The 25,585-nt window shown below is 41.4% G+C and overlaps 1 protein-coding gene across 2 annotated transcripts; it reads left to right on the top strand.

Moving 5' to 3' along the window:
- The first annotated feature begins 1,542 nt into the window (after positions 1 to 1,542).
- Positions 1,543 to 22,546, top strand: LOC139010981 (zinc finger protein 709-like). 2 transcript variants are annotated; one of them, XM_070416120.1, is made up of 4 exons: positions 1,543 to 1,616; positions 17,093 to 17,219; positions 17,854 to 17,926; positions 18,756 to 22,546. In XM_070416120.1, the coding sequence occupies exons 1-4, from the start codon at positions 1,614 to 1,616 to the stop codon at positions 21,463 to 21,465; spliced, it is 2,913 nt and encodes a 970-aa protein (XP_070272221.1). In that variant the 5' UTR covers positions 1,543 to 1,613; the 3' UTR covers positions 21,466 to 22,546. The 2 variants fall into 2 exon arrangements, with proteins under 2 accessions (XP_070272221.1, XP_070272222.1); XM_070416121.1 differs by lacking the exons at positions 1,543 to 1,616; positions 17,093 to 17,219; positions 17,854 to 17,926 and adding an exon at positions 18,343 to 18,425.
- Positions 22,547 to 25,585: the final 3,039 nt, after the last annotated feature.

Below are 25,585 nucleotides of genomic sequence, written 5' to 3'. Positions count from 1 at the left end.
CTCTGGCCGTCTGTAGGACTTAGGATCTGGGCTTCCCTCTCAGCCCCGGCTTCGCCCTGAAGGACATCTGGTCTAATTAGCATATTATGCTTTTATTATTATAGATAAGATACAAAACTGCCATTCCCTGGAACAATATCTCAATCCATGGACATTTTGCTTCCTGACAATAAACTCAACAAAAATTCTCATGAGGTTTGAATGATTCTTACATTGACAGATGGAACCCAGTTTTCTGATAAACCTCATTATTGCTGGATTCAACAGTGTAACTGTGGTGGCAACAGGAATGGCACCAGGTTTCTGATTGGGCTCAGACCAAATGTGAGTTCAGCAGCCTGGGTACTTGGGTTTTGGCTAGAAAAGAATTCAGAGCAAGACCCAAACTGTAAGAGAACATTTACTGGGTAAATTACAGAGGTAGGAGAAGTGATTCTGGGAAGAAATGGGCTTAGGAAAGGACTTAAGGAGTTAAGGGAAGGGCCCTTGGAGCTTGGGAGGACAAGCTAATGGTAACCTGCCTGGGGGAGGAGGAGAAGGAGGGGAAGGGAAAGGTACAGGTGTGCTCCAGGGAGGGAGAGCGCACTGGGTCCTCCTTCCTAAAGGTTTTAAGGGTGGAGATTTCAGGGGAGGTCCCAGGGGAAGAGCTGAATGGAATATTCTGTAGCTTTCCAGGTGTGTCCATTCAGGGATGTGGCCTCCACTGATGGATTGGCCGGCACCAGGACAGGGGTCATTATTCAATGCAGCTGGTCCTGATGTCAGCCCTGGCATTTTACTGCTTATCTGGGCCCGGAGCTAGTGGAGGAAAGGTCAGCCTCGGGACCAGGCCCCACCCTACAATTGGTTGCCCATTGCTGGACACCTGGGCCTTCCACCCTGGTGACCTCTGTCCCTGGCGCATCTCCTTGCTCTGGGTAGGTCTGTGGAACTGCCCACAAGACAACCACAAGGAAGGGGTGGCTCATGACCTCAGAGGAGCGTGACTGAATCACCAGTGGGAACACATTTTTTCATTTGAAAAACATTTTCTAAAGTTAACCATTCTAAATGCACAGAAGTCACTTTTCCCGCTGGACATGATGGCTTGTTTCTGGTGTCAATGCTCTTTTTGGGAATCTGACTGTAGTTCTGGAAGGATATCACCCTAAGGCATCCCTGGTCCCTGAGCCTGTGCACCTTTTTGGCAAATGCACACGTCAGACTCCAGGTGTCAACAAAGATGAAAATGGAGCCAGATTCATAGGTGCCTTTTCAGTGTGTGTGTTTGCAAGGAAGGACCGCTGTTCCTTGGGGACTCTCAGCGCTGCTTCTCAGTGCAAAGGTTCCTGGACAGGAGATCTGGCTGCTTTGGGCTCAGGCCTGTGCACCTCAGGCGCTAGGGGGCATGTGGTGCACTGTGTCTGTCATCTGAGCTGGGCGCCAGGTGGGTGGAGCTGCTGTGGAGGCCGATGGGTGGGGTTACTGTGGGGGCGGGTGGGTGGGGCTACGCTCTGCAATTACGCGGAAGTTCACTCAGATCGCATCTACCTTGTTCTTCGGTCATTTGTCCATCTGCGATCTGTAAGGTGGTGGGAGCTGCAGGCGGGACTCGGGAGCCCCAGGAACTAGAAATGGTGAGTGTGCGGCCGGGCGCGGAGACGGGGAGGAGGGGCGGGTGGAGCCGCGGTGGCGGGGCCGTCTCTCCAGGGTCAGGTCCGGAGCCTGCGGACCCGAGGCGCCGGGGGCTCCGCTGAAACTGCAGGCCCCTCGGGCTCGCAGGGTGGGGCGCAGGCGGGACCCGGGCGTCCAGTGTGTCCCCGCGGCAGGGCCTTGGGCTGCGGAGCGCGTCTGGGCAGCTCTGCACCCTCATCCCCGCGGCTCCGCAGTCGGTGCGGTGACCACGTGGAGGGTCATGGGGGACAATGGTGACTCGGTCCCCGCGGTTCGTGCACGGGAGCAGCTGTGGTCTGTGGGGTCCCCTGTCCCTCCTTTCTCCCCAGAAGGACCCCGTTTTCTCCTGAGTTTTGATGTTTGTGGAGCAGGCTCTCAAGTCCACCCCCTTTCCCGCAGGCCTAGCTCTGCAGCAAATGCCTGCATTTCCAGTCTCTCCCCCGAATCCTAAGCGCCATCTTCCCTTCTCTGAGTCACAGCTCGTTTATCAGCTATTTGTGGTTTTCAAACTGTTAAAACAAAATTCACCTGAATAAACTGGAAGGTTAACTGGCTGGATTCCCCGTTCCCCATCCCATCCAGTAAATATAATCTCAGAGCAGCTGTTCACAATGGAAGGCGTTTACAATAGGCAGAAAGGAAGTGGCTTTGAGAGGTTATTAGTAAAAGAAAAGAGGGGATTGCTTCAGGCAGGGTCACCCTTCCTTAGGGGAAGGAACAGCAGGAGTCTTTAGACAGATTAGTGTTGAACAGCAAGTTGCAGAGTGACTGGGTTAAAACTTTACTCCTGGGAGAGGTGAAACTGCAGTTACATACAGTCCTGCACCCCTGAACCTGGGGAGGACATCCTTAGGCAGTTTTGTTGTTTTCAGTTCTCTTACAAACCTGCATGGTGTAGCCTGCTACACACCTAGGCCATATGGTGTAGCCTGTGGGTTCTAGGCAACAAACCTGTACAACATGCTTCTGTACTGAATGCTGTGGGCAGTTGTAATACAGTGGTAGGAAGCATTTATGAAAAGGTGCAGTGAAAATGCGGTGTGCAAGGTAGGAAATGGTACATCCGTGTGGGGCACTGACCCTGAATGGGCTGCAGGACTGGAGGCTGCTCTGCAGGAGTCAGTGATTGGTGAGTGAATATGAAGGCCTAGGACGTTACTGTGAACGACTGTAGACTTTATGACACTGTACACTTAGGCCAGGAAATTTCCAAAAATAGCCCAGGAGGTAATGATGCAATCAAAAGGCACAGTCAACACAAGACCTGTGAGGTTGCTGCCCACATAAAACAGCATACTATTTCACAGCAAAGTTTTCTTTCACAAAGATAAAGAGGATAGTGTAGCAAATGCATAAACCAGTTTCTCATCAGCAAGTATTCTATGTAGTGAAGGTAACTGTGTGTGCTGGACTTTCATAGGACTGGCCGCACAGGAAGCTTGTTTACATCAGCGTCATCATAAACATCTGAGCAATGCATTTCCCTGTGACATTGTGATGGGTGTGACATCACTAGGTGATTACAGTTTTTCAAATCCACTATAATCTTTTTTTTATAGAAGATTTTATTTCCCATTAAGTTACAGTTGACATATAACATATTAGTTTAAGGTGTACAGCATAATGATTTGATATTTGTATGTATTGTGAAGTGATCATCACAATAAGTCTAGTTAGCATCTGTCATCATACATAGTTACAGAATATTTTTTCTTGTAAAGAGAACTTCTAAGATTTACTCTTAGCAAATTTCAAATCTGAAATATAGTATTAAGAACTGCAGACACCATGCTGTAAGCTGCATCTCCATGACTTATTTTATAACTGGAAGTTTGTACCTTTTGACACCCTTCATCCGTTTGACCCTCAGCGCACCCTGTACACCACTCCTGGAACCTCTAGCAACCATCAGTCTGTGCTCTATATCTATGGAGGTGCTTTTTTAAAGGTTCCACAGGTAAGTAAGAACACATGGTATTTCTCTTTTACTGACTTATTTCACAAAGCATCCTGGCCTCAAGATCCAGGTTGTTACAAGTGGCAGAATTTCTTTTTCTAATGGCTGAATAATACAATAATAATCCTCTGTGTATGTGTGTGCTCCATTTTCTTTCTTTCTTTTTTTTTTTTTTTTTTTTATGTAATGATGTTTACTTTGAATTTATATTAGTTCACACAAACACTCCATCCATGCTTTTGTTCCGGCCCTCCGGTCCAGTTTAAGAACCCATTGTGTCCCTCGAGTCAAAAAGTTTGCCCACCCCTGCTCTTGGTCAATGGTTCTCAACCCTCTGGCCCTTTAAATATAGTTCCTCATGTTGTGACCCAACCATAAAATTATTTTCGTTGCTACTTCATAACTGTAATGTTGCTACTGTTATGAATTGTAATGTAAATATCTGATATGCAGGATGGTCTTAGGTGACCCCTGTGAAAGGGTCGTTCGACTGCCAAAGGGGTAACGACCCACAGGTTGAGAACCGCTGCTCTAGGTAATTATAGTACAACTAGTGGCCCAGTGCACGAATTTGTGCACATTGAAAGGAAATTAATTAGTAGAAATATTTTAACATCGCCATTTGCCCTTTCTCTATAATAGAAGTGTCAGAGGTAAAAGAAAATTAGCAAAATGCACATGAAAACAATATATAAATTGATTAATAAATAAACAGTAACAATATAGTATAACAACAAAGACATGATATGAAAACAAAAACATATAAAAACAACAAAAAGATGATATGAAAACAACCAAAACATGATATAAAACAACATTGATACAAACAATGACTGGTAAATTGATTAAATTATTCTAATACCTCCCTTTATACAACATTAAGAGTAAAAACACTTTCAGAGTGCTTGACTAATTTCCCTTGTGATGAAGTATTTACTCTTTTTTTTTTTTTTATTGTTTAACGTACTACATATATCTTCTTTTTCCCCTATTGACACCCCACCCTGCCCCCAGGGCAAGCCCCCACCACCCCAGTGTCACTGTGCTTTAATTATGTTCAATTTGAAACAATGAAAATATATCCTGCATATCAGATATGCACATTATGATTCATAACAGTAGCAAAATTAGTTATGAAGTAGCAACGAAAATAATTTTATGGTTGGGGTTCACCACAACATGAGGAACTGTATTAAAGGGTCTCGGCATTAGGAAGGTTGAGAAGCACTGCTTTCGGGTTTTCTGTGTACAGTATCATGTCTTCTATGAGTAATGAGAGTTATACTTCTTCCTTTGCAACTTGAATGCTTTTTATTTCTTCTACTTGTCTGAACGCTATGACTAGGACTTCCAGTACTATGTTGAATAAGAGTAGTGGAAGCGGACATCCCTGTCTTTTTCCAGGTCAGTTTGAACGAAGCTTTGATCGTAAAACAATTTATTTTTGTTCATTGAGTATGATGTTGCCTATAGGTTTGTCATATATGGCCTTTATCACGTTGATATGCTCTCTATATTCCCACTTTACTGAGACTTTTTATCAAAACTGGATGTTGGATTTTGTCAATTGCCTTTTCTATGTCTATTAATATGATCATGTGAGTTTTGTCTTTCAATTTGTTTATGTGATATATCACATTTATTGATTTGGGAATATTGTACCAGCCTGGAATAAATCCCAGTTGGTCATGGTGTATGATCTTTTTAAGATATTGATGAATGAGATTTGCTAATATTTTGTGGAGGATTTTAGCATCTGTGTTCATGAGGGATATTGGCCTGTAATTCTCTTTCTTTGTAGTGACTTTATCTGCTTCTGGAATTAGAATAATGCTGGCCTCATAAAAAGAGTTTAGAAGTGTTCCTTCCTCTTGAATTTTCTGAAATAGTTTAAGGAGTAAAGGTGTTAGTTCTTTTTTTTTTCTTTTTAATTAAATCTTTATTGTTCAGATTATTACAGTTGTTCCTCTTTTTTCCCCCATAGCTCCCCTCCTCCTGGTTCCCCTCTCACCCTCCGCCTTCACCCCCCCCAACCACTTGTCCTCATTCATAGGTGCACGATTTTTGTCCAGTCTCTTCCTGCATCCCCACACCCCTTTCCCCCCCAAGAATAGTCAGTCCACTCCCTTTCTATGCCCCTGATTCTATTATAATCACCAGTTTATTCTGATCATCAGATTATTGATTCACTTGTTGATGGATGTGTATTTGTTGTTCATAATTTGTATCTTTACCTTTTTCTTCTTCTTCCTCTTCTTAAAAGATACCTTTCAGCATTTCATATAATACTGGTTTGGTGGTGATGAACCCCTTTAGCTTTTTCTTATCTGTGAAGCTCTTTATCTGACCTTCACTTCTGAATGATAGCTTTGCTGGATAAAGTAATCTTGGTTGTAGGTTCTTGCTATTCATCACTTTGAATATTTCTTGCCACTCCCTTCTGGCCTGCAAAGTTTCTGTTGAGAAATCAGCTGACAGTCATATGGGTACTCCCTTGTAGGTAATTGACTGTCTTTCTCTTGCTGCTTTTAAGATTCTCTCTTTGTCTTTTACTTTTGGCATTTTAATTATGATGTGTTTTGGTGTGGTCCTCTTTGGATTCCTCTTTTTTGGGGTTCTTTGCGCTTCCTGGACTTGTAAGTCTCTTTCTTTTACCAGGTGGGGGAATTTTTCTGTCATTATTTCTTCAAATAGGTTTTCAATATCTTGCTCTCTCTTCTTCTGGAACCCCCATAATTCAGATGTTGGTACGCTTAAAGTTGTCCCAGAGGCTCCTTACACTATCTTCATATTTTTGGATTTTTTTTTCTTTTTGCTTCTCCTGTTTGGCATTTTTTGCTTCTTCGTATTTCAAATCTTTGACTTGATTCTTGGGATCCTCTAGTCTGCTGTTGAATCTCTGTATATTATTCTTTATCAGTTAGTGTATGCTTAATTTCTGATTGGTCCCTTTGCATATCCTTGAAGGTCTCACTAAATTTCTCGGAGGTTTCTAGAAGATTCTTGAGTAACCTTATAACCATGGTTTTGAACTCTATATCCAGAATTTTTCTTTTATCCAGTTCTTTCATTTGTAACTTGTTTCTTTTTCTTTGCATTTTGGCTGCTTCCCTGTGTTTGTTTCTATGTACTGGGTAGCTGCTAAATCCCCTTGATTTGATAGAGTGGCCTGGTATGATAGGTGTCCTATAGGGCCCAGTGGCTCAACCTCCCCAGTCACCTGAGGTGGACACTCTTGGTGCCCCCCTTTGTAGGGTGTATGCACAATCTTGTTGTAGTTAACCCTTGATTGCTGTTGGTATCACTGGGATGAATTGACCTCCAGGCCAATTGGCTGTGAGGACCAGCTGTGTCTACATTGGAAGATCTGTTGCGCAGGAGACACCCTTATGGGGCAGGACTTGCTTCAGTGGGGGTTTGGTGCTCACTGAGTCTGCCCCTTCAGTGTGTCTCTTATGGATGTGAAGAGTTGTAATCCGATATGTCTCACACTGACCACTGGGTACACTGGCTCTTGAATCTCCAAGAAGGTGCAAGGTCAGCCACTGTCTGGGGCCACCCAGCAGGAGCTACAAAGACATCTGCAGATTCCTCCTCTTTGTATGGGGTTTGGAAGTGCCCAGACGAGGCCCAGCAGTGAAGCAAGGCAGGCTGCTGCTGCTGCCGGGCCTTGGGCCTTCTTTTGGAAACTCTGGGGCTCTCTGACCCAGCTGCAGTTTGATAGGTTTTAGGAGGAGAAAGGACAGGTCATTCATATGCAAAAGCTGATGCTCACAGCTTGGGTGGGGTTGTAAATTGGGTGGGGCAGTGTTTATGGGAATCACCAGGGCGGAGCTAACAGCAATGGCTACCAGTCAGCCCTGCACCAGAGACATCCCGGGACTCCGCATCCTGCACCCCTGTGCAGGAACAATGATTACTGTGAGCACCTCTGAGAGAAAGCTTCCCTCACGTTCCTGTTCCAATGACAGACAGTTCAGTTTCTCTCCATATGTGTCTGGGCCCCCTAGAGTCTCACCCAGAACTGGAGATCAGAGCAAGCAGGAGCTTGAATCTCCCCCCTGATTAAAAGAGCAGCACATCCAGGTGCCAGCACTTTCTGTGCCTCCGCCCCTCTTACCAGTCTCAGTGGGCTTTCTTCACCTCTCTAGTTGTGGAACTTCGACTCAGCCAGCTTTCCTGTGGTTCTGGGTAGTAGTTGTTCTGCCTTTTAGTTGTAATTTTGATGTGGTTGTGAGGGGCAGCAAGTATAGGTGTTTACCTATGCTGCTATTATTTCCTTCCTTCTACTTACTCTGGACTTTTCTTATTATACTCTTTCTAGTTCTTTAAGTTGTAGGGTTAAATAATTTGTTGTTGATTTTTCTTGTTTTTTTGAGGTATGCCTGTAGTGCTATGAACTTCCCTCTCAGGACTACTTTGCTGTGTTCCATAGATTTGGGGATGTTGTGTGTTTGTTTTCATTTGTTTCCAGGAAGTTTTTGATTTCTTTCTTTCTTTATCTCATTGGTAACCCATTCCTTGTTTAATATTATGCTGTTTAACGTCCATGTGTTTGGATGCTTTTGAGTGTTTTTACTGTAGTTCTGGAGAATTCTCTTGTTGTTTCATTTGGGGGTTGTTTTGTTGTCTCCTCATTTTGGCTATCTGTTTGGGTTTGGGACTATATGCTAGGTAGATCCTCTACCCTTCTCAAACTTTAGTGCAGGACAGTGTCAAATGCTGTTTTTGACTAATTTCATTCCACTGTGATCAGGAAGATGCTTGATATGATTTCAATCTTCTTGACGTTCTAGAGACATGTTTTGTGTCCTAATGTGGTCTTTCTTTGTGAATGATCCATGTGCACTTGTGAAGAATGTATGTTTTGCTCTTTGGGGTGAAATGTTCTATAATTGTCAATTAAATCTATCTGATCCAGTGTGTCCTTTAGAGTCACTTTCTCCTTATTAGGTTTTGTCTGGAAGATTTATCCAGTGAAGTCAGTGGGTCATGTTTTGTATCCATTCAGCTACCCTATGCCTTTTGATTGGAGCACTTAATCAATTTATATTAGGATTATTATTGATAGGTACTTATTTATTGCCATTTTAATTCTGTATGCCTAGGTTTCTCTCTGGTTCTTGTTCTCATTACAGCAGTCCCTTTTGCATTTCTTTGTGTGTTTTTTTTAATTTAAATTCTTTATTGTTTAAAGTATTATATATATATATATATATATATATATATATATATATATATATATATATCTCCTTTTCCCCCATTGACCTCTCCCCAGCTACTCCCACCCCCAGGACATGCCCTCACCCCGCTCTGTCTGTGTCCATTGGTTATGCCTCCATGCATGCATACAAGTCCTTTGGTTGATCTTTTATGCCGCACCCCTCCCCTGCCTTCCCTCTGAGATTTCACGGTCTGTTTGATGCTTCTATGTCTATGGGTCTATTTTTATTGATCAGTTCATGTTGTTCATTATATTCCACAAATGAGTGAGATCATGTGACATTTATCTTTCTCCAACTGGCTTCTTTCGCTCAGTGTCATGCTCTCCAGGTCCATCCATGCTGATGCAAATGGTAAGAATTTTTTCTTTTTTATAGCAGCATAGTATTCCATTGTATAGATGTACCACAGGTTGGTTTGTTTTAATCCACTCATCTGCTGATGGACACTTAGGCTGTTTCCAACTCTTAGCTTTTGCAAATTGTGCTGCTATGAACATAGGGATGCATATATCGTTTTTGATTGGTGTTTCTGATTTCTTGGGATATATTCCTAGAAGTGGGATTACTAGGTCAAATGGTAGTCCCATTTTTAATTTTTGAGGAAACTCCATACTGTTTTCAACAATGGCTATATCAGTCTACATTCCCAGCAGCAGTGCACCAGGGTACCTTTTTCTCCACATCCTCACCAGCACTTGTCATTTGTTGATTTGTTGATGGTAGCCATTCTGATACGTGTGAGATGGTACCTCATTGTCATTTTGATTTGCATCTCTCAGATGATTAGTGACTTTGAGCATGTTTTCCTATGTCTCTTGGCCTTCTGTATGTCCACTCTGGAAAAGTGTCTATTTAGGTCCTTCGCCCCCTTTAGCATTTGTTGTAATGCTGGCTTGGTGGTAATGCATTTTTTTTTTTGTCTAGAAAGCTATTTATTTGATCGTTGATTTTGAATGAAAGCTTTGCTGTATATAGTAATCTTGGTTTCAGATCCTTGCTTCCCATTACCTTGAGTACTTCATGCCATTCCCTTCTGGTCCTGTAAGTTTCTGATGAGAAATCAGGTGTCAGCCTTATGGGAACTCCTTTATAGGTAAAATTTGCTTTTTTCTTGCTGCCTTTAAGATTCTCTCATTGTCTTTAGTTTTTGGCATTTTAATTATGATGTGTCTGTGTCTGGGTCTGTTTGGGTTCTTCTTGCTTGGGGTTCTCTGTGCCTCCTGAACTTGTGTGACTTTTTCTTTTACCATATTATGGAAGTTTTCTTCCATTAGTTCTTCAAACAAGTTCACTTCTCCCTTTCTGGGTCTCCTGGCCCACCTGCTATTCTAATATTGTTACATTTCACATTGTTTCACAGCTCCGTTAAGCTATTCTTATGTTTTTTAATTGACTTTTCTTCTTGGTTCTCTGATTGAGTGATATTTTCAATTCTGTCTTGTAATTCACTGATTTTATCCCCAGTTTCCCCTAATCTGCAATGTATTCCTTCCTGTTGTTATTAGTGTTATATTGTTCTTTATTTCCAACTCTTCTTTTTTCATAGTCACTATATCATTTTTCATACTGTTGAGCATCTTTAACATCATACTCTGAACTCCGTTATAAATTTCTTATCTCTGCTTCATTTATTTATTTTTTTCAGGAGAGTTCTCTTGTTGTTTCATTAGAGGGTTGTTTTGTTGTCTCCTCATTTTGGCTATCTGTTTGGGTTTGGGACTGTATGCTAGGTGGATCCTCTACACTTCTCAAACTTCAGTGCAGGATAATGTCAAATGCTGTTTCTGACTAATTAGATCAAGCAAAGACTCAGTCTCCAGAGACCACCTCTACCTACACACTGATAGGTTTCGGGCTTGAATTGTTCCCCCAGGGAATGGTCCTGAGTTATGGCGAGTTTTTCTCAACAGGGTGGGGCAGTTGCTTTTGCCTGGAGGCTAATTGTAATTTTTAGTCTCCTATGTGGCCTCAGGGCGAGGTGATTTCCAGTAGTGTGTGTCAGCTGCCTTCCCTCCAGACAAGGCAAATGTCTATGTGGGAAAGATGCCCTCTGCTGTGTGAGGGAATGAAACTGGGGATGTCTGCCCAGGAATCTGGGGGTGTCTGTTTTCTGATCTCTACCCTCCGAGTTCCCAATCCTGGCTTCTTCTTACACAGCTCCTGTCTGCTCTGCCCTCCCTCTCCTGGAGCACAAGGTGGTTGGCTGTAAGGGAATTTTGTGCATTGGCCGTTTAGATGGTGGCTTAATTTGCAGCTATCACTCCTTGAGAAACGGCAACTACATTGCTTTTCACATCCAGATGTTACATGGGTACTCTTCTCAGTTGTGCTCTTTGCTGGGGTGCCCAGCTTGGGGAATTAGATCCTAGAGTTCTCTATGGCAACCCCCCACAGCTGAGATATCTCTCTGGAGTTTCAATTGCTGTCTTTGGATGCAGTGCCAGCCCTTCCCGCCTCTGCCCCCCCGCCTTCCAGTTTCTCTGGGGTCTCCACTTTCAGTCCTTGGGTATCAGGGTTCTCTGCAGCAAATCTTCCGTTGATTATTCAGGAAGTTTTTCTTAATATTAGTTGTACTTGCAGTTTGTTTCCGGGAGCATGTCCGTGCAATATCATCTTACTCTGCTGCCATTTTTAATCACCCCAATTTGTACTTCTTAACCATTTCACCCATCCACCAAACCTTTTCCCCTTTGGCAACCAACCACCAGTCTGATCTGTAGAGTATTTCTATTTTGTTTATTCATTGATTTATTTATTTAGATTTCACATGTAAATGGAATCATATGGTAATTGTCTTTCTCTCTGACTTATTTTACTGTGTTAAACTTCTAATTCCATTCATGCTGTTGCAAAAGATAAAGTTTCATTATTTATTGCGGTCAAGTAATATTCTTCTTTATCCACTTGTCTATTGATAGGCACTTGGGTTGCTTCCATATATTGGCTATTGTAAATAACGCTGCAATGAACATATATTCTTTTGAATTAGTTTTTTGGTTTTTTTGGGTATTAACCGAGAAGCGGAATTGCTGAGTCATAAGGCAGTTCCATTTTTAATTTTTTGAGGAACCTTCATACTGTTTTTCCATAGTAGCTTCACCAATCTTCATTCTCACCTATAGTGCATGAAGGTTCCCTTTTCTCCACATCCTCAGCAGCACTTGTTTGTTGATTTATTAATGATAGCCATTCTGACAGGTATGAGTTGATAGCTCATTTTGTTTTTTCCTTGTAATCTTCAACCAAGGATTTGTTTATTGATTTGAAAGAAAGAGAGAAAGAAACTTATCAGGTGCCTCCCGGACCATCAACTGGGGATCGAACCCACAACCAAGGTATGTGCCCAGACCCTAATAGAAACTGCACCCTTTTGGTAATGATGCTCCAATCAATGTAAACAATTGTAGTTTTAATTTGTATTTCTCTGGTTAATAGTGACACTGAATATCTTTTCATATGTCTGTCGGCCACCTGTAATGTACGTCCTTTTTTGAGATGTAACTGTTCAGGTCTTTTTTGATTGGATTGTTTGTTTTGTTGGTGTTGACTTGTGTGAATTCTTTATAAGTTTTGGATATTAACCCCTTATCAAGTGTATCATTGCTGAATATGTTTTCCCATTCTGTAGGATGTCTTTTCATTTTGTGGACGGTTCTAGTTTGAGGTGGTTTTATTGGTTTATTTTTTCTTTTGTTTGCCTTGATCAAGGGGACATGTCATAAAAATATTAAGAGAAATATTAAGAGATTTTACTGTAGTAGTTTTACATATAAGTCTTTAATCCACTTGAGTTAATTCTTGTAAGAACGAGGTCTAGGTTTCATTTTTTCCCCATACATTTTTCTAACACCTTTATTAAATAGACTGTCTTTATTTTATTGTATGCACTTATCTCCTTTGTCATATATTAAAATATAAGTTTCGATTTATTTGTGGGCTCTCTGTTCTCTTCCCTTGGTCTATATGTCTGTTTTGATGTTGGTACCATGCTGGTTAGATTACTATAGTTTTTAGTATAGTTTGATATCAGGTAATATGGTATCTCTGACTTTTTTCTTCATCAGGATAGCTATGGCTATTTGGTGTCTTTTGTGGATTCATACGAAATGTTGGATTACTTGTTCTAGTCCTGGGGAAAATGTCATTGGTATGTTGATAGGAACTGCACTGGATGTATAGATCACGTTGGGTTGTATGGACGTTTTAATGATGTTAATTCTTCTTATTTAGGAGTATGGTATTTGCTTCCATTTATTTTTATCTTCTTCAATTTCTTTATTCACTGTCTTAAAATTTTCTGAATACAGTTCTTTTATCTCCTTGGTTAAATATATTCCTAGGTAATTTGCTTTTTAAGCCAAATCCATTATACTCTTATGGGACTACCATCCTATATGAGGTCCGTTGTTGACCATAGTTTATGTGGCTCATGAAATTGTTTATTATTTTCCCATAGTCAATGAATTGCTGTCTTTAAAACGTGTATTTTGTATGTGTGTATTTACAGGTAGCTAATAACCACTTAATTTGCATCAAAGCAAGTATTCCTGACACAAGTGCTTCTCAGAGAAATAAAATACTTTATTGTTACACTAGGGGCCCAGTGAACGAATTTGTGCACCTTGACAGGAACTGTGGGCCACAAGGCTTCTGTCGGCACAGGGGTGGGTCTCAGCCTATACTCTGCACCCCCACCCAGCCTCTCCCTCCACAGCCCCCAGTCCCCTATCTGCCAGCAGCCCTGCTCCTGCCGCCACCACTCCCATGGGCTGATGGTGCTGGTCCCGTTTGCACCCACCCCTTGGTGATCAGTGGCTCATCATAGCTACTGGTTTTTCGGTTGTATGATTGTTCCGCCGTTTGGTCTATTTGCATATTAGGGTTATATATATATATAGATTGCATGTATTAAATTATTGTTTGGCCTGTTTTCTCCCAGTGTGGGTAGAAATATTTTAAGGTCTATTATTTTGAGTGAGTCAAATGGATTTTTAGAGCTTAGACTGGAGGTGTTGAAGTATGATTAATAGTTTATAAAATAAAATCTTTCCATGGGAACAATAATTAGTAAGCATATTTTTAAATGCATTAATAGATACTTGTGGAATTTCTTATTGAGGTAGCAAAGTGCCTTACCATTTTAATACCTTCTTTACACATGAACACTGAGTTTAAGCAAGTTTACTGATCATTCCAATACTGGCTTTGTGTAGCTTGAAACATCAGTGGTGGCCCAGAGAAACGTCAGGGGGGATCAGAGGTCTGAGGCCAGGTGCTTTAAGCTAAAGAAGCCGCCCACGCCCTTGAGCCTGCCAACGGAAGTACTTGAAGGCCCCCTGATCATCCTGGGGAGCCACCCCCTGCAGGTGTCCTACCTGCTCACACCCGATATGTAGGGAGCCTATACAGTGAGAAAAGCTACAGCCCTGGAGAGCTGGGGAAGCAAGTGCACCTGTGGGAGAGGGTGATACCCCTTCTGAGATTTTAGTTGTGGTCCCCCTGGGCCTGTTTCTAGGCATCGGGTGAAGTTTTGTATCCAGGGTGTGGGTGCAGATTGAGAAAATGTGGGAAAGTCAGGAGTGTGTGTCCTGGGTTAGGGACTGTGACATTGGGAGTTCATTTGGGTCAGAACCCTACACTGAATCCACCTGAGCACCCCCTCACTGTGAGCTGAAGCCTGAGAGAGGGAGCACGTCTGTTGGTGGAGGCATGGCGGGAACAGCACCTCGTGTTAGACCCATGGGGTTGAACTGGATCTGGGTTCAGCAACATAGGTGCTTGAATTCTGGCTGGGAATGAATTCAGCGCCAAGACTCACAGTATAAGAGAACATTTATTTGTGATATAACAGAGATAGAAGAAGAAATTCTTAAAGGAATGGAAATTCATAGAAGGAACAAGTTACAGAAGTAATGCAAGGGCCCTTGGCTCTTAGAAGTGAGAAAGGTAGCTGTTACATGCCTGGGGGGATGGGTGGGTGAGGAGAGGTTGGGACATGTTCCCAGGAAGGAGAGCGAGCTGGGTTCTCTATCCTAAGGGGTTTAGGGTGGAGATTTTAAGGGAGGTCCCAGGGAAAATCTCAGAATATTCACCAGCTTTCCAGATGTGTCCCTTCAGGTCTGGGTCTCCACTGATTGATTGGTTGTGGCCAGGGCACAGGTCATCATTCAATGCAGTTGGTCCTGAGGTCAGCCCTGGCATCGTTTTTGTGGTTTTGCTGCTTTTCTGGGCCTGCAGCTAAAATAGAAGTGTTGCCTAGAGGTTATTTCTAGGGGGAAAAGGTCTAGGAATCCAAACTGCATGACCAACAATATGTTACGGGATGAAAGGTTAACCTGGGGGTGAGGTCCCAGCCTACAGTTGTCCGTTGCTAGGCATGACCTTCTGCCTCTGGCCCATTCTCCTTGCTCTGCTCATGTCTGTCTAACTGCCCAGCACATTTCCATTATTCCCCAGGGAGAGAAGGTATTGGAGCTCCCAGACTTCATTCCTAGGGTGGCTGCTCAGGTGTCCCTCCTCTGCTTCCCCAGGGACTATAACACTCCATGGGTTCTGTCTCAGCTGGGATAATCTAGGATGTGGAACCTTTTGAAAGTGGATTTCCTTCTGTCTTGTGGGAAGCAGGCTGCTCATCTGAGCTGACTCCAGTGGATGTATTTCTTTCCTTCAGAGCCTTTATGCATCACCTGGGGAAGCCCTTTCACTCTAGTTTCCCTGAGAATGAAAATGTCCATTGATTGAATGTACCAGGTAGGAAAAAAAGAGAGAGAAATATTGATACTTCCCGGCAGAGTTGTTCAGTGGGTGAGTGTCAACCTACGAAGCAGGAGGTCACTGATCCATTCAGGTCAGGGCACATGCCAGAGGTGCGTGCAGGCTTGATCCCCAGTAGGAGGCATGCAGGAGGCAGCCGATCAATGATTCCCTCATCACGGATGTTTCTGTCTCCCTCTCCTTTCCTCTCTCAAATATGTGTGTGTGTGTGTGTGTGTGTGTGTGTGTGTGTGTGTACTAGAGGCCCTGAGCACAAAAATTTGTGCACTGCGGGGGGGGGGGGGGGGGTCCCTCAGCCCGACCTGTGCCTCTCACAGTCTGGGACCCCTTGGGAGATAACCACCTCCTGGCTTAGGCCCGCTCCCCAGGTGGCAGATGGCAGGCCCAGATCGCTCACTGGGGCGGGCGGCGGAGTGCACTGCCCTGCCCCACCGCCCAGGCTGCACACAAATGTAAAACAAAGATTTATATTTTTGATATTTATTTTATATATTTAAATGCCATTTAACAAAGAAAAATCAACCAAATAAATGAGTTCGCGTATCACCTCCGACACGCGTGTCATAGGTTCACCATCACTGGTCTAGGCTGTGGTTATAGTGTCACAATTCTGCCAGAAAGACTTCTTTTGAGTGTAATCTGATGATTTCAATATATGTGTTTATGTGTCCTAAAAGCCAGTATGAAGTAACCCTCAGGCTCATGAGTAGAGGACTTTTGTAGTGAGCTAAGTTGTCCTATCTTGCTCATGACTGAGCTCTAACATCCTATCTCCATGAAATGAGAGAGGCAAAAGAAGGTCAAACTGAGTTACTAACAAATAATATAAAAAGAAATGATCATTCATACTCCTCCACAAGAATATTTTCATTCATTCAGGTGTTTCTGACGACTTCTCATAATCTGGAGTACGTCAGGACAATATGGCCAAGTACATTTTGTTCCAAGTTGTATTTTCACACACCTCCTGGTCTCTCCTGTTTGGTGATAAGTATAGAAGAGCAAGCTACGAGGCCTTTATTGTATTCATAGTCACTAAAACTTTATGCAGACATGACAGTATGTTCCATGGACAGCTGCATCAAAAGGTGGTTATAATAGAGATGAGTTTTCTCTAAAGGAATCATTGGGCTTAAAATAGAAGTATTTTAATGTATTAACATAGAAGTTGTTCAAGGTGGGTTAGGGACTGTGAAATTAGGTCAGAACCTTGTACTGAATCCAGCTGAGCACCTTAGCACTGAGATGAAGACTGACATTAGAGAGCAATGAAGACTTGAAGTGATCACGGAAAAATCATATCCATAAATTCCATGTGTTCTTGAGGATGTGAATGTGGCAAATTAATAAAAGTCTTACAATCAAATGATACACTAAATATTGGTGACCATGTGTTCTATGTGAACTTGCTATGAATTGTGTATAGGTCCCCAGTGTTGTCTATCTCACCCATTCTCCTCTATGTATATTTGGGATATTTTAGGACTCAGTGGCCTTTGAGGATGTTAATGTGGAGTTCACCATGGAGGAGTGGGCTTTCCTGCATCCGATGTGGAAGAAACTCTACACAGATGTGATGCTGGAAACCTTCTGGAACCTGGCATCAGTAGGTAAGTATCATAAATTCTTTTTTTAAATATATTTTTATTGATTTTAGAGAGAAAATTGAGGGAGAGAACGAGAGAAAAGTCAATGATGAGAGAGAATCACTGATTGGGTACCCTGTGTGCACCTCACACTGGGGATCTAGCCTGCAAACCCATCCTACTGGGAATTGACCTGTGACCTCCCAGTTTTACTGGTTCACAGGTTGACCATCAACCACAGAGCAACTCTGGCCTGCAACAACTTGGTAATTATTTATTCAATTAGAAAACTATCCCTGACTCATTTGGCTCAATGGATAGAGCATCATCGGCCTGTGGACCAAAAGGTTCCAGGTTCAATTCAGGTCAAGGGCATGTACCTTGGTTGTAGGCACATCTCCAGTAGGAGGGGTGCAGGAAGGAGCTCATCAATGTTTCTAACTCTCTATCCCTATCTCTTCCTCTCTGTAAAAAATCAATAAAATACATTTTTTTAAAAAAAAAAAAACTAGTGTTGCTTGCTCATCAATGCTGTTTCAAGAACTGAAATATGGAAAAGAATACATTGGTACTCAAACTAGGAATGATCACAGCTCATTGTGTACTTAAAATCTAACCAGTTTTTATATTCTTTAATACTTTATAATGGTTTTTTTAGCATGTGATTTAGAAGAACAGTGTGACGACCATGACAGTGAAGATCAATATGAAAATCATGGGATGAATTTTAGGTGAGTTGAATTGACATGAAAAAGCATTCAGAGCATCTTTGTGTGTGTGTGTGTTTAATATATTTTTATATATTTATTTTATTTATTTGTACGTTTAATTTTTTTTAAATTTACTTCAGAGAGGTAGGAAGAGGGAGAAAGACAAAGAAACATCCATGATGAGAGAGAATGATTGATAGCTGCCTCCTGCATGCCCCACATTCAGAATCAAGAACCAGGGCATGTGCCCTGACCAGAAATTGAACTATGACCATCTGGTTCAGAGGTCAGTGAGCCTCTCTGGTGGTGCAAAAGTATATTTTTATTGATTTTAGAGTATGGAGGTCAGAGGGAGAGATATAAAAATCAATTGACTGTCTCCTGCATGCCCCGTACTGGGTTTAATAAGTCTGCAGTCTGGCCATGTTCACTTTTAGGGAAATGAACCGGCAAGCCCCTGGTGCATGGCTCTATCCTGAACCACTGAGCCAAATGGGCCCGGTCCACAAAAGAAAAACAGGTAATCCAATTATATCAGTCCAGTTTTAAATATATTGGTTTTTAGAATTATCTCATCCAAAGGTTTTTCTGAAATATGGCCTAGAGGTTTAATGCATAAAAATAATTGCACTTGGAAAAAATATACATCAGTACCATTAATCAATATAAGTGTTTTCATAATATCTGTGATCCAGCCTATTTCAGAGGTTTTAGGATATCCACTTTCAAAAATTGGAATGTTCAGAAACCCCGCTCTTTCTTTAAAAATGGTTAAAAATGTCATTATCATGCTAATAATAAATATTAAATTGTTAACATAGTATTAATAATATGCTTGTGATTTTTACAGCAGTCATATGGTAGTGAGACTCTGTACAAGGAAGGATGGTAGTCAATGCAGCGAAAACTTCAGCCAGATTCCAAATCATAATGAAAAGACGGAAACTCCTACTGAAATGAAACAACCTAAATCCAGGTGTAGGCAAATATTCATGCATTATTTATCATTGAATAACCACCTGAGCTCTCATATTGGACCCAAACTGTACCTGTGTCAGGAATATGAAGAAAACCCTTATAAATGTAAGGAAACTGAGAAAACTTTTAAGCATCATCAACATATTAGAAGCAATGAAGGCAGCCCCAGTGGGAAAGCTATCCACTATTCAACTTCCCTTAGGAATTATGAAAGAACGCATATTGCTGGGAATCCATATGAGTGTACGCAATGTGGAAAAGGCTTTAGTCATCTCATTTCCTTTAAACTTCACAAAAACAGTCATATCGGAGAGAAACCACATCAAAGTAAGCAATGTGGCAAAGATTTCAGTTCTCCCAGATACTCTGGAGATAATGAAAGAACACACACTGCAGAAAAGCACTATCAATGTCAGAAATCTGGAAAAGCTTTAAGTTCCATTTCTCTTAGAAATCAGGAAAGAACAAATACTGGTGAGAAACCTTATGAATGTGAGAACGTCTTCAGTTGGCTCAGCTCTCTTGAAAAATATAAAAGAAGTTATGCCGGAAAGAAGCCTCATGAATGTAAGGAATGTGGTAAAACATTCCGTCGTCGCTATGCCCTTATAATTCATCAAAGAATGCATACTGGGGAAAAACCATATGAATGTAAGCTTTGTGGTAAAGTTTTCTCTTATCCAACTTCCCTCCAAAATCATAAAAGAACTCATACCGGGGAAAAACCCTATGGTTGTGAGCAATGTGGGAAAGCCTTCAGTTGTCCAAAGTCTTATCGAGAGCATCAACGGACACAATGTGGAGAAAAGCCCTATGAATGTAAGCAATGTGGGAAAGCTTTCATATTTTCCACTTCTCTTCGAAATCATGAAAGAATTCATACTGAGGAGAAACCCTATAAATGTAAGCAATGTGGGAAAATCTTTAGTTTGTACAGCTCTCTTGGATATCATAAAAGAATTCATGATGGAAAGAAGCCTCACGAATGTAAAGAATGTGGCAAAACATTCCATCATCCCTCTTCCCTTAGAAATCATGAAAGAACTCATACTGGGGAAAAACACTATGAATGTAAGCATTGTGGCAAAGCTTTCTATTTTCTTTCTGCCCTCCAACGTCATGAAAGAACTCATACTCGGGAAAATCGCTATGAATGTAAGCATTGTAGAAAAGGTTTCTATTATCAATCTTCTCTCCAAGATCATGAAAGAAGTCATACTGGGGAAAAACCCTATAAATGTAAGGTTTGTGGTAAAGTTTTCTCTTATTCAACTTCCCTTCAATATCACGAAAGAATGCATACTGGGGAAAAACCCTATCAATGTAAGGAATGTGGGAAAGCCTTCATTTCTCCCAGCTCTCTTGGAAAACATAAAAGAAGTCATGATGGAAAGAAGCCTCATGAATGTAAGGAATGTGGTAAAACATTCTATGATCGATATTTTCTCCGATTTCATGAAAGTATTCACACTGGGGAAAAACGTTATGAATGTAAGCATTGTGGTAAAGCTTTCTCTTATCCATCTTCCCTCCGAATTCATGAAAGGACTCATAATAAGGAAAAACCCCATGCATGTAAGCAATGTGGGAAAGCTTTCTTTGCTCTAGGTGCCTTCCAACGTCATGAAAGAATGCATACTGGAGAAAAACCCTATAAATGTAAGCATTGTTGCAAAACTTTCTCTAATTTAACTTCCCTCCAACGTCATGAAAGAACTCATACTGGGGAAAAACCCTATGAATGTCAGCAATGTGGTAAGACTTTTAGTTTTTCCAAATCACTTAGAACTCATGAAAAAATACATATTGTGGAGAAATCCTATGAATGTAAGCAATGTGGGAAAGCTTTCAGATGTTACAAATATCTTAGAAATCATGAAAAAATTCATACTGTGGAGAAACCCTATGAATGTAAGCAATGTGGGAAAGCTTTCCGATATTCCAAATATCTTAGAAATCATGAAAGAATGCATACTGGGGAGAAATTATATGAATGTAAGCAATGTGGGAAAGCTTTCAGTTCTCCCAGTTCTCTTGCAACACATAAAAGAAATCATGACGGAAAGAAGCCTCATGAATGTAAGGAATGTGGTAAAACTTTTCTTTATCCCTCTTTCCTTAGAATTCATGAAAGAATGCATACTGGGGAAAAACCCTATGAATGTAACCATTGTGGTAAAGCTTTCTCTTATCCAACTTCCCTCCAATGTCATGAAAGAACTCATAATAAGGAAAAACCCTATGAATGTAAGCAATGTGGGAAAGCCTTCAGTTCTCTCAGGTCTCTTGGAAAACATAAAAGAAGTCATGATGTAATAAACCCTCATGTATGTAAGGAATGTGGTAAAACATTCCATGATTTATATCACCTCCGACTTCATGAAAGTACTCATACTGGTGAAAAACCTTGTGAATGTAATCATTGTGGTAAAGCTTTCTCTTATACAACTACCCTCCAATGTCATGAAAGAAGTCATAATGAGGAAAAACCCTATGAATGTAAGCAATGTGGAAAGCCTTTATTCACCCAGTTTCCTGAAATATACCTAAATACTCATAGTGGAGAGATTCAGAATGAATGAAAGAATGCCCACTGAAAATAAGCCCTATCCTGTAAAGATTGTAGAAAAGCCTTTGATAATCCTAATATATATATTCTCCTTAGGATATTTTTCCATCTAGACAGTGGAAGTCTGAGAGAAAGACAAAGAGCAATATTGATGTGAGAGAGAAACATCAATTGGTTGGCTCCTGTACATGCCCAGACATGAAAGCACACACAGTGGAGAAAAGCTCTATGAATCTAAGGAATGTGGTGAAGGTTTCAGTTTCTCCCAAGTCTTCGAAAGCATGGAAGAACACATACTGGGGGAAAATCTTAGGAATGTAAGCAATGTGCGAAAACTTTCCATTGTGTCACACATTTTGGAAGACATAAGTCATGATGGAAAGCAGCCTCATGAATAAGGAATGAATTAAGCCTTTTTGTCAAATATTTCTGTTCTCTTAGATATGAAATGTATACTGGGAAGAAACCTTATGAATGCAAGCAATGTGGGAAAGCCTATAGTCATCCCAGATCCTTTCAAATTTACAAAAATTCACATAGTGGAGAGAACCATATCAATGCAAGAAAAATGGTAAAACTTTCAGGTTCCAACTAGTTTTTACAGACATGTGAAAACAAAATGTGTTGATAAACACTCTTGATGTAAAGACTAGCAAAGAACCTTCATTTATCTCTCAGCTGTGCCATCATATAATCCATTCATATTGGGGATGGACCCTAGAAATCTAAGAGGGTTAGAAAGTATTCATTTCTTCCATTTTATTGTAAAGCATGAAGGAACTCACTAAGAGAAGCCCTGTCATGTAAAGATTATAGAAGAGCGTTTGGTATTCTAGTTCTTTACAAAATCATGAAGGTACTCACACCCAAGATTAAGTGTGTGAACATAAGGTACATGACAGAGCCTTTCTTGGACATGTGAGAATACACCTGGAGAAATAGTGTATTCATATAGAGAAGGTGGGAAAGCCTTCAGCTGTCCATTTTCCTTGCAAAGGTCATGAAAAAAACAAAGCGGTAGAATGTATTGAATGTAAAATTGTAGGAAAACTTTCATGTTGCCTCATCCAATATAATAAAGAGCTAATATGCAAGTGGCTGTCACGTGCTCATGTCAGGTCTGAAAAACCTGAAGCCGGGCCAGGGGACCTGAGTTCGCGCCCCACTCCTTGGGGCTGGGGAGCCTGTGGCTGCACCCCCTGCCTGTCAGGGCTTGACGGGGCACCTGAGGCTGCGCTCCCTCCCCACTGGGGCTTGACAGGGGTGTAGCCAGCCGGGTCTGGGTCTCTTGTAATTTCAAGGTGTGTGCAAGTGGGCAGGGACTTGACTCTGGGTCCCGCAGCTCAACACAGACTCTGACAGAAAGGAGATTTTCATACACTTTTTACTAATTTTCTTTCATCTCTGACACTTCTATTATAGAGAAAGGGCAAATAGCAATCCTGTGTATTAAAAGAGTAATATGCAAACTGACCATCACTCTAATACACAAGATGGCCACCCCACGTGGACACAAGATGGCCTGCAGGGGAGGACACTTTTGGGCAATCAGGTCAGCAGGGGAGGCCAGTTGGGAGGGACCATGCCTGAAATGGAGGCCAGTTGGGGGTAACCAGGCCTGCAGTGGATGGCAGTTAGGGGTGACTGGACAACACTGGAGGACAATTAGGGGCAATTTGGCCACCAGGGGAGCAGTTAGGCATTGATCAGGCTCACGGGATTTGTTAGGTGGTGATCAGGCTGGCAGGCAGAAGCAGTTAGGGGCAATCCGGAAGGCAGGCAGGTGAGCGGTTGGGGGTCAGCAGTCCTGGATTATGAGAGTGATGTCTGACTGCCCTTGAGGGGTCCCAGATTGGAGAGGGTGCAGACTGGGCTGAGGGACCCCCGCCCCCAGTGCACGAATTTCATGCACTGGGCCTCTAGTATTAAAATATTTCCTCTAATTTTCTTTTAATATGCACGAATTTCATTCACCGGGCCACTAGTATCCTTACACTACCATGTAAGAATGTACACTGTATATTTCACAATGAAAACAAACTTTAAATTTTTAACAAATAATTCAAAGTACCTTGAAAATTGCACTTAAAAGAAATCCTATTAGTGTAACTGACTGCTGCATATAAATAAGACTGTTACAAATAAAGTCATATACTTCCCAAAACTCACAGCATTAAAAAAAATTCTATAAATTTTTGACATATTCATTACCGATACTCATTATTTGTTTGTTAGTTTTTTTTAAATTGCTTTTTTGGAGTGAGGAAGGGGAGAGAGTAGTAGAAAGAAACCACGATGTGCAAGAGAAACATCTTCCATGTGCCTGACCAAGGATCGACCCAGCTACCCAGTAATGTGACCTGACAGGTTTTGAATGAATAAGCCCTACACACATATGTATTCTTTTTTAATTTTTCAATTGCACTTGAAATTCACTTATTTTAAATAATATGTACTCGCCATATATTCGTGCTTACAGTTCACTATAGAGTCCCACGTGAATTATTTTCATGGTTGGTTTTTGTGTTGCTTTTGGCTGGGAATTTTCCATGGAGTTCACATTAGGAAGAGAATATTGTAGTTTGTTTTTCTCACTCTTTACCCTACCAGCCAGGAATATCCTCAAAACTGCCAGCCACTGCTTTACTTCCTTTGATGTCCGGTGTAAGCTTTACAGTTGTTCAGAATTCAGTATTAAAGATCCAGCATAGGTTGGCTTTTCCTGCAAAGCCATAGGTGTCCACCAGACAACAAATGTAGACTGTCATAGTTGAGCCTGTATTCTGAAGGGTATGCACTGTTCTCTAGATTACATTTGCTTGAGGTCTAATTTGACTAGTAATCATATCTTCCTATTGATAGTTCTACTAATGGGATTCAGATCTCACTGTGACAGCTGTAATGGTGCAGTACCAAGGAGCCCCATGACAGTTTGCTCTTGTACCACCCTCTGCAGTGAGGGCTCTGAGCCAGTCCTTCCATGTGAGGATCGGCACTTTCCTCATTTCAGGCAGACACTGATGTGTGCTGTCATGCAAAGCTGAGCCTAATCTCAATGTTTTCAGTTATCTCGGGTTGTATGTGATTAAAATTACTTGCATTTTTTCTCTCTAATCAATGCTTCTGTACTTTTTAAGGAAATATGAGCTGTTTTGCCAATCACTCTTATGCTAATAGCTGTTCCATTTTATTGTTTCCTGAGGACATCTTTAACTATCCCATTGTAATTCTGTATTTTCAGATCAACATGTTATCTTTTCCATTTAATCATATAATCTGAGTCACAATTATGTGTGTATAAATTCAGACATGTTTTCTCAGGGAAATTAAAACTTTTTTATACTTATTTGACACAGACTGCTTTCTTACTCGTTCAAAATATTTAAAGCTTCAATCATGTTTTTTCTGTCCCTTCCAGCCAAATACCAACAAAATCATATCGGTGCTAAAAGAGACATGGAATGGAATGAATACGAATAACAATGACCACAAACCATAAATGGCTGTGGGCTGTGACAGTAACAGCACACCGAAAGGGTTTGTTGTTGTATTTTGCCTTGTGATAGATCATTTATTTGCTATTGAGGGAAGCCAGACATTTTTCTGCATTGGATTCTGTGAGGAAATGAACTTAATTCTACATTGGGTGGTGATATTAATTTTTATTTAGAAGGCAGGAAAAAATAAAGTCATGCTAACCTTGAATTGTAGGAAACAAAAATATTAGTGAAGAAAGGGGAGTTTTGTTATTTTTATTCTTTGGAAACCTGTTCTCTTTCATCAGGTATACAGACGTGAATGCCTTTGCTTCTGTCTTGATTCATCGTGGTCATGGAGTAGCTCTGTGTGATGATGGACATGTGTGACCTTTTCTTTTCCACAACATATATCTAGGCCTGGCAGGGAGTGCAAGGCCTTTAACCAAGTGTCTGGAGCAGCTTTTGCCTTTCTTGTTATCTAAATACTGAAATATTCCCTAGAGGGTACTGGTGCATTTCCAAAACGTGATATTGTAAAATCCGGGGTGCAAGCCGCTGTCACAAAGAACCAAGAGACGCTTTCTATGCAAACGCAAGGGGTTTATTTAGCTTCCAACATGTTGGGGCCCACAACAACTCACTCTGAACGCGGCA

This window comes from Myotis yumanensis, unplaced genomic scaffold, assembly GCF_028538775.1.
Source record: "Myotis yumanensis isolate MYYU_CA2020_CCGP unplaced genomic scaffold, mMyoYum1.0.hap1 SCAF_5, whole genome shotgun sequence".
Lineage (NCBI taxonomy): Eukaryota > Metazoa > Chordata > Mammalia > Chiroptera > Vespertilionidae > Myotis > Myotis yumanensis.
Note: the sequence above shows the minus strand (reverse complement) of the source record. Positions and strands in the feature narration are given on the sequence as shown.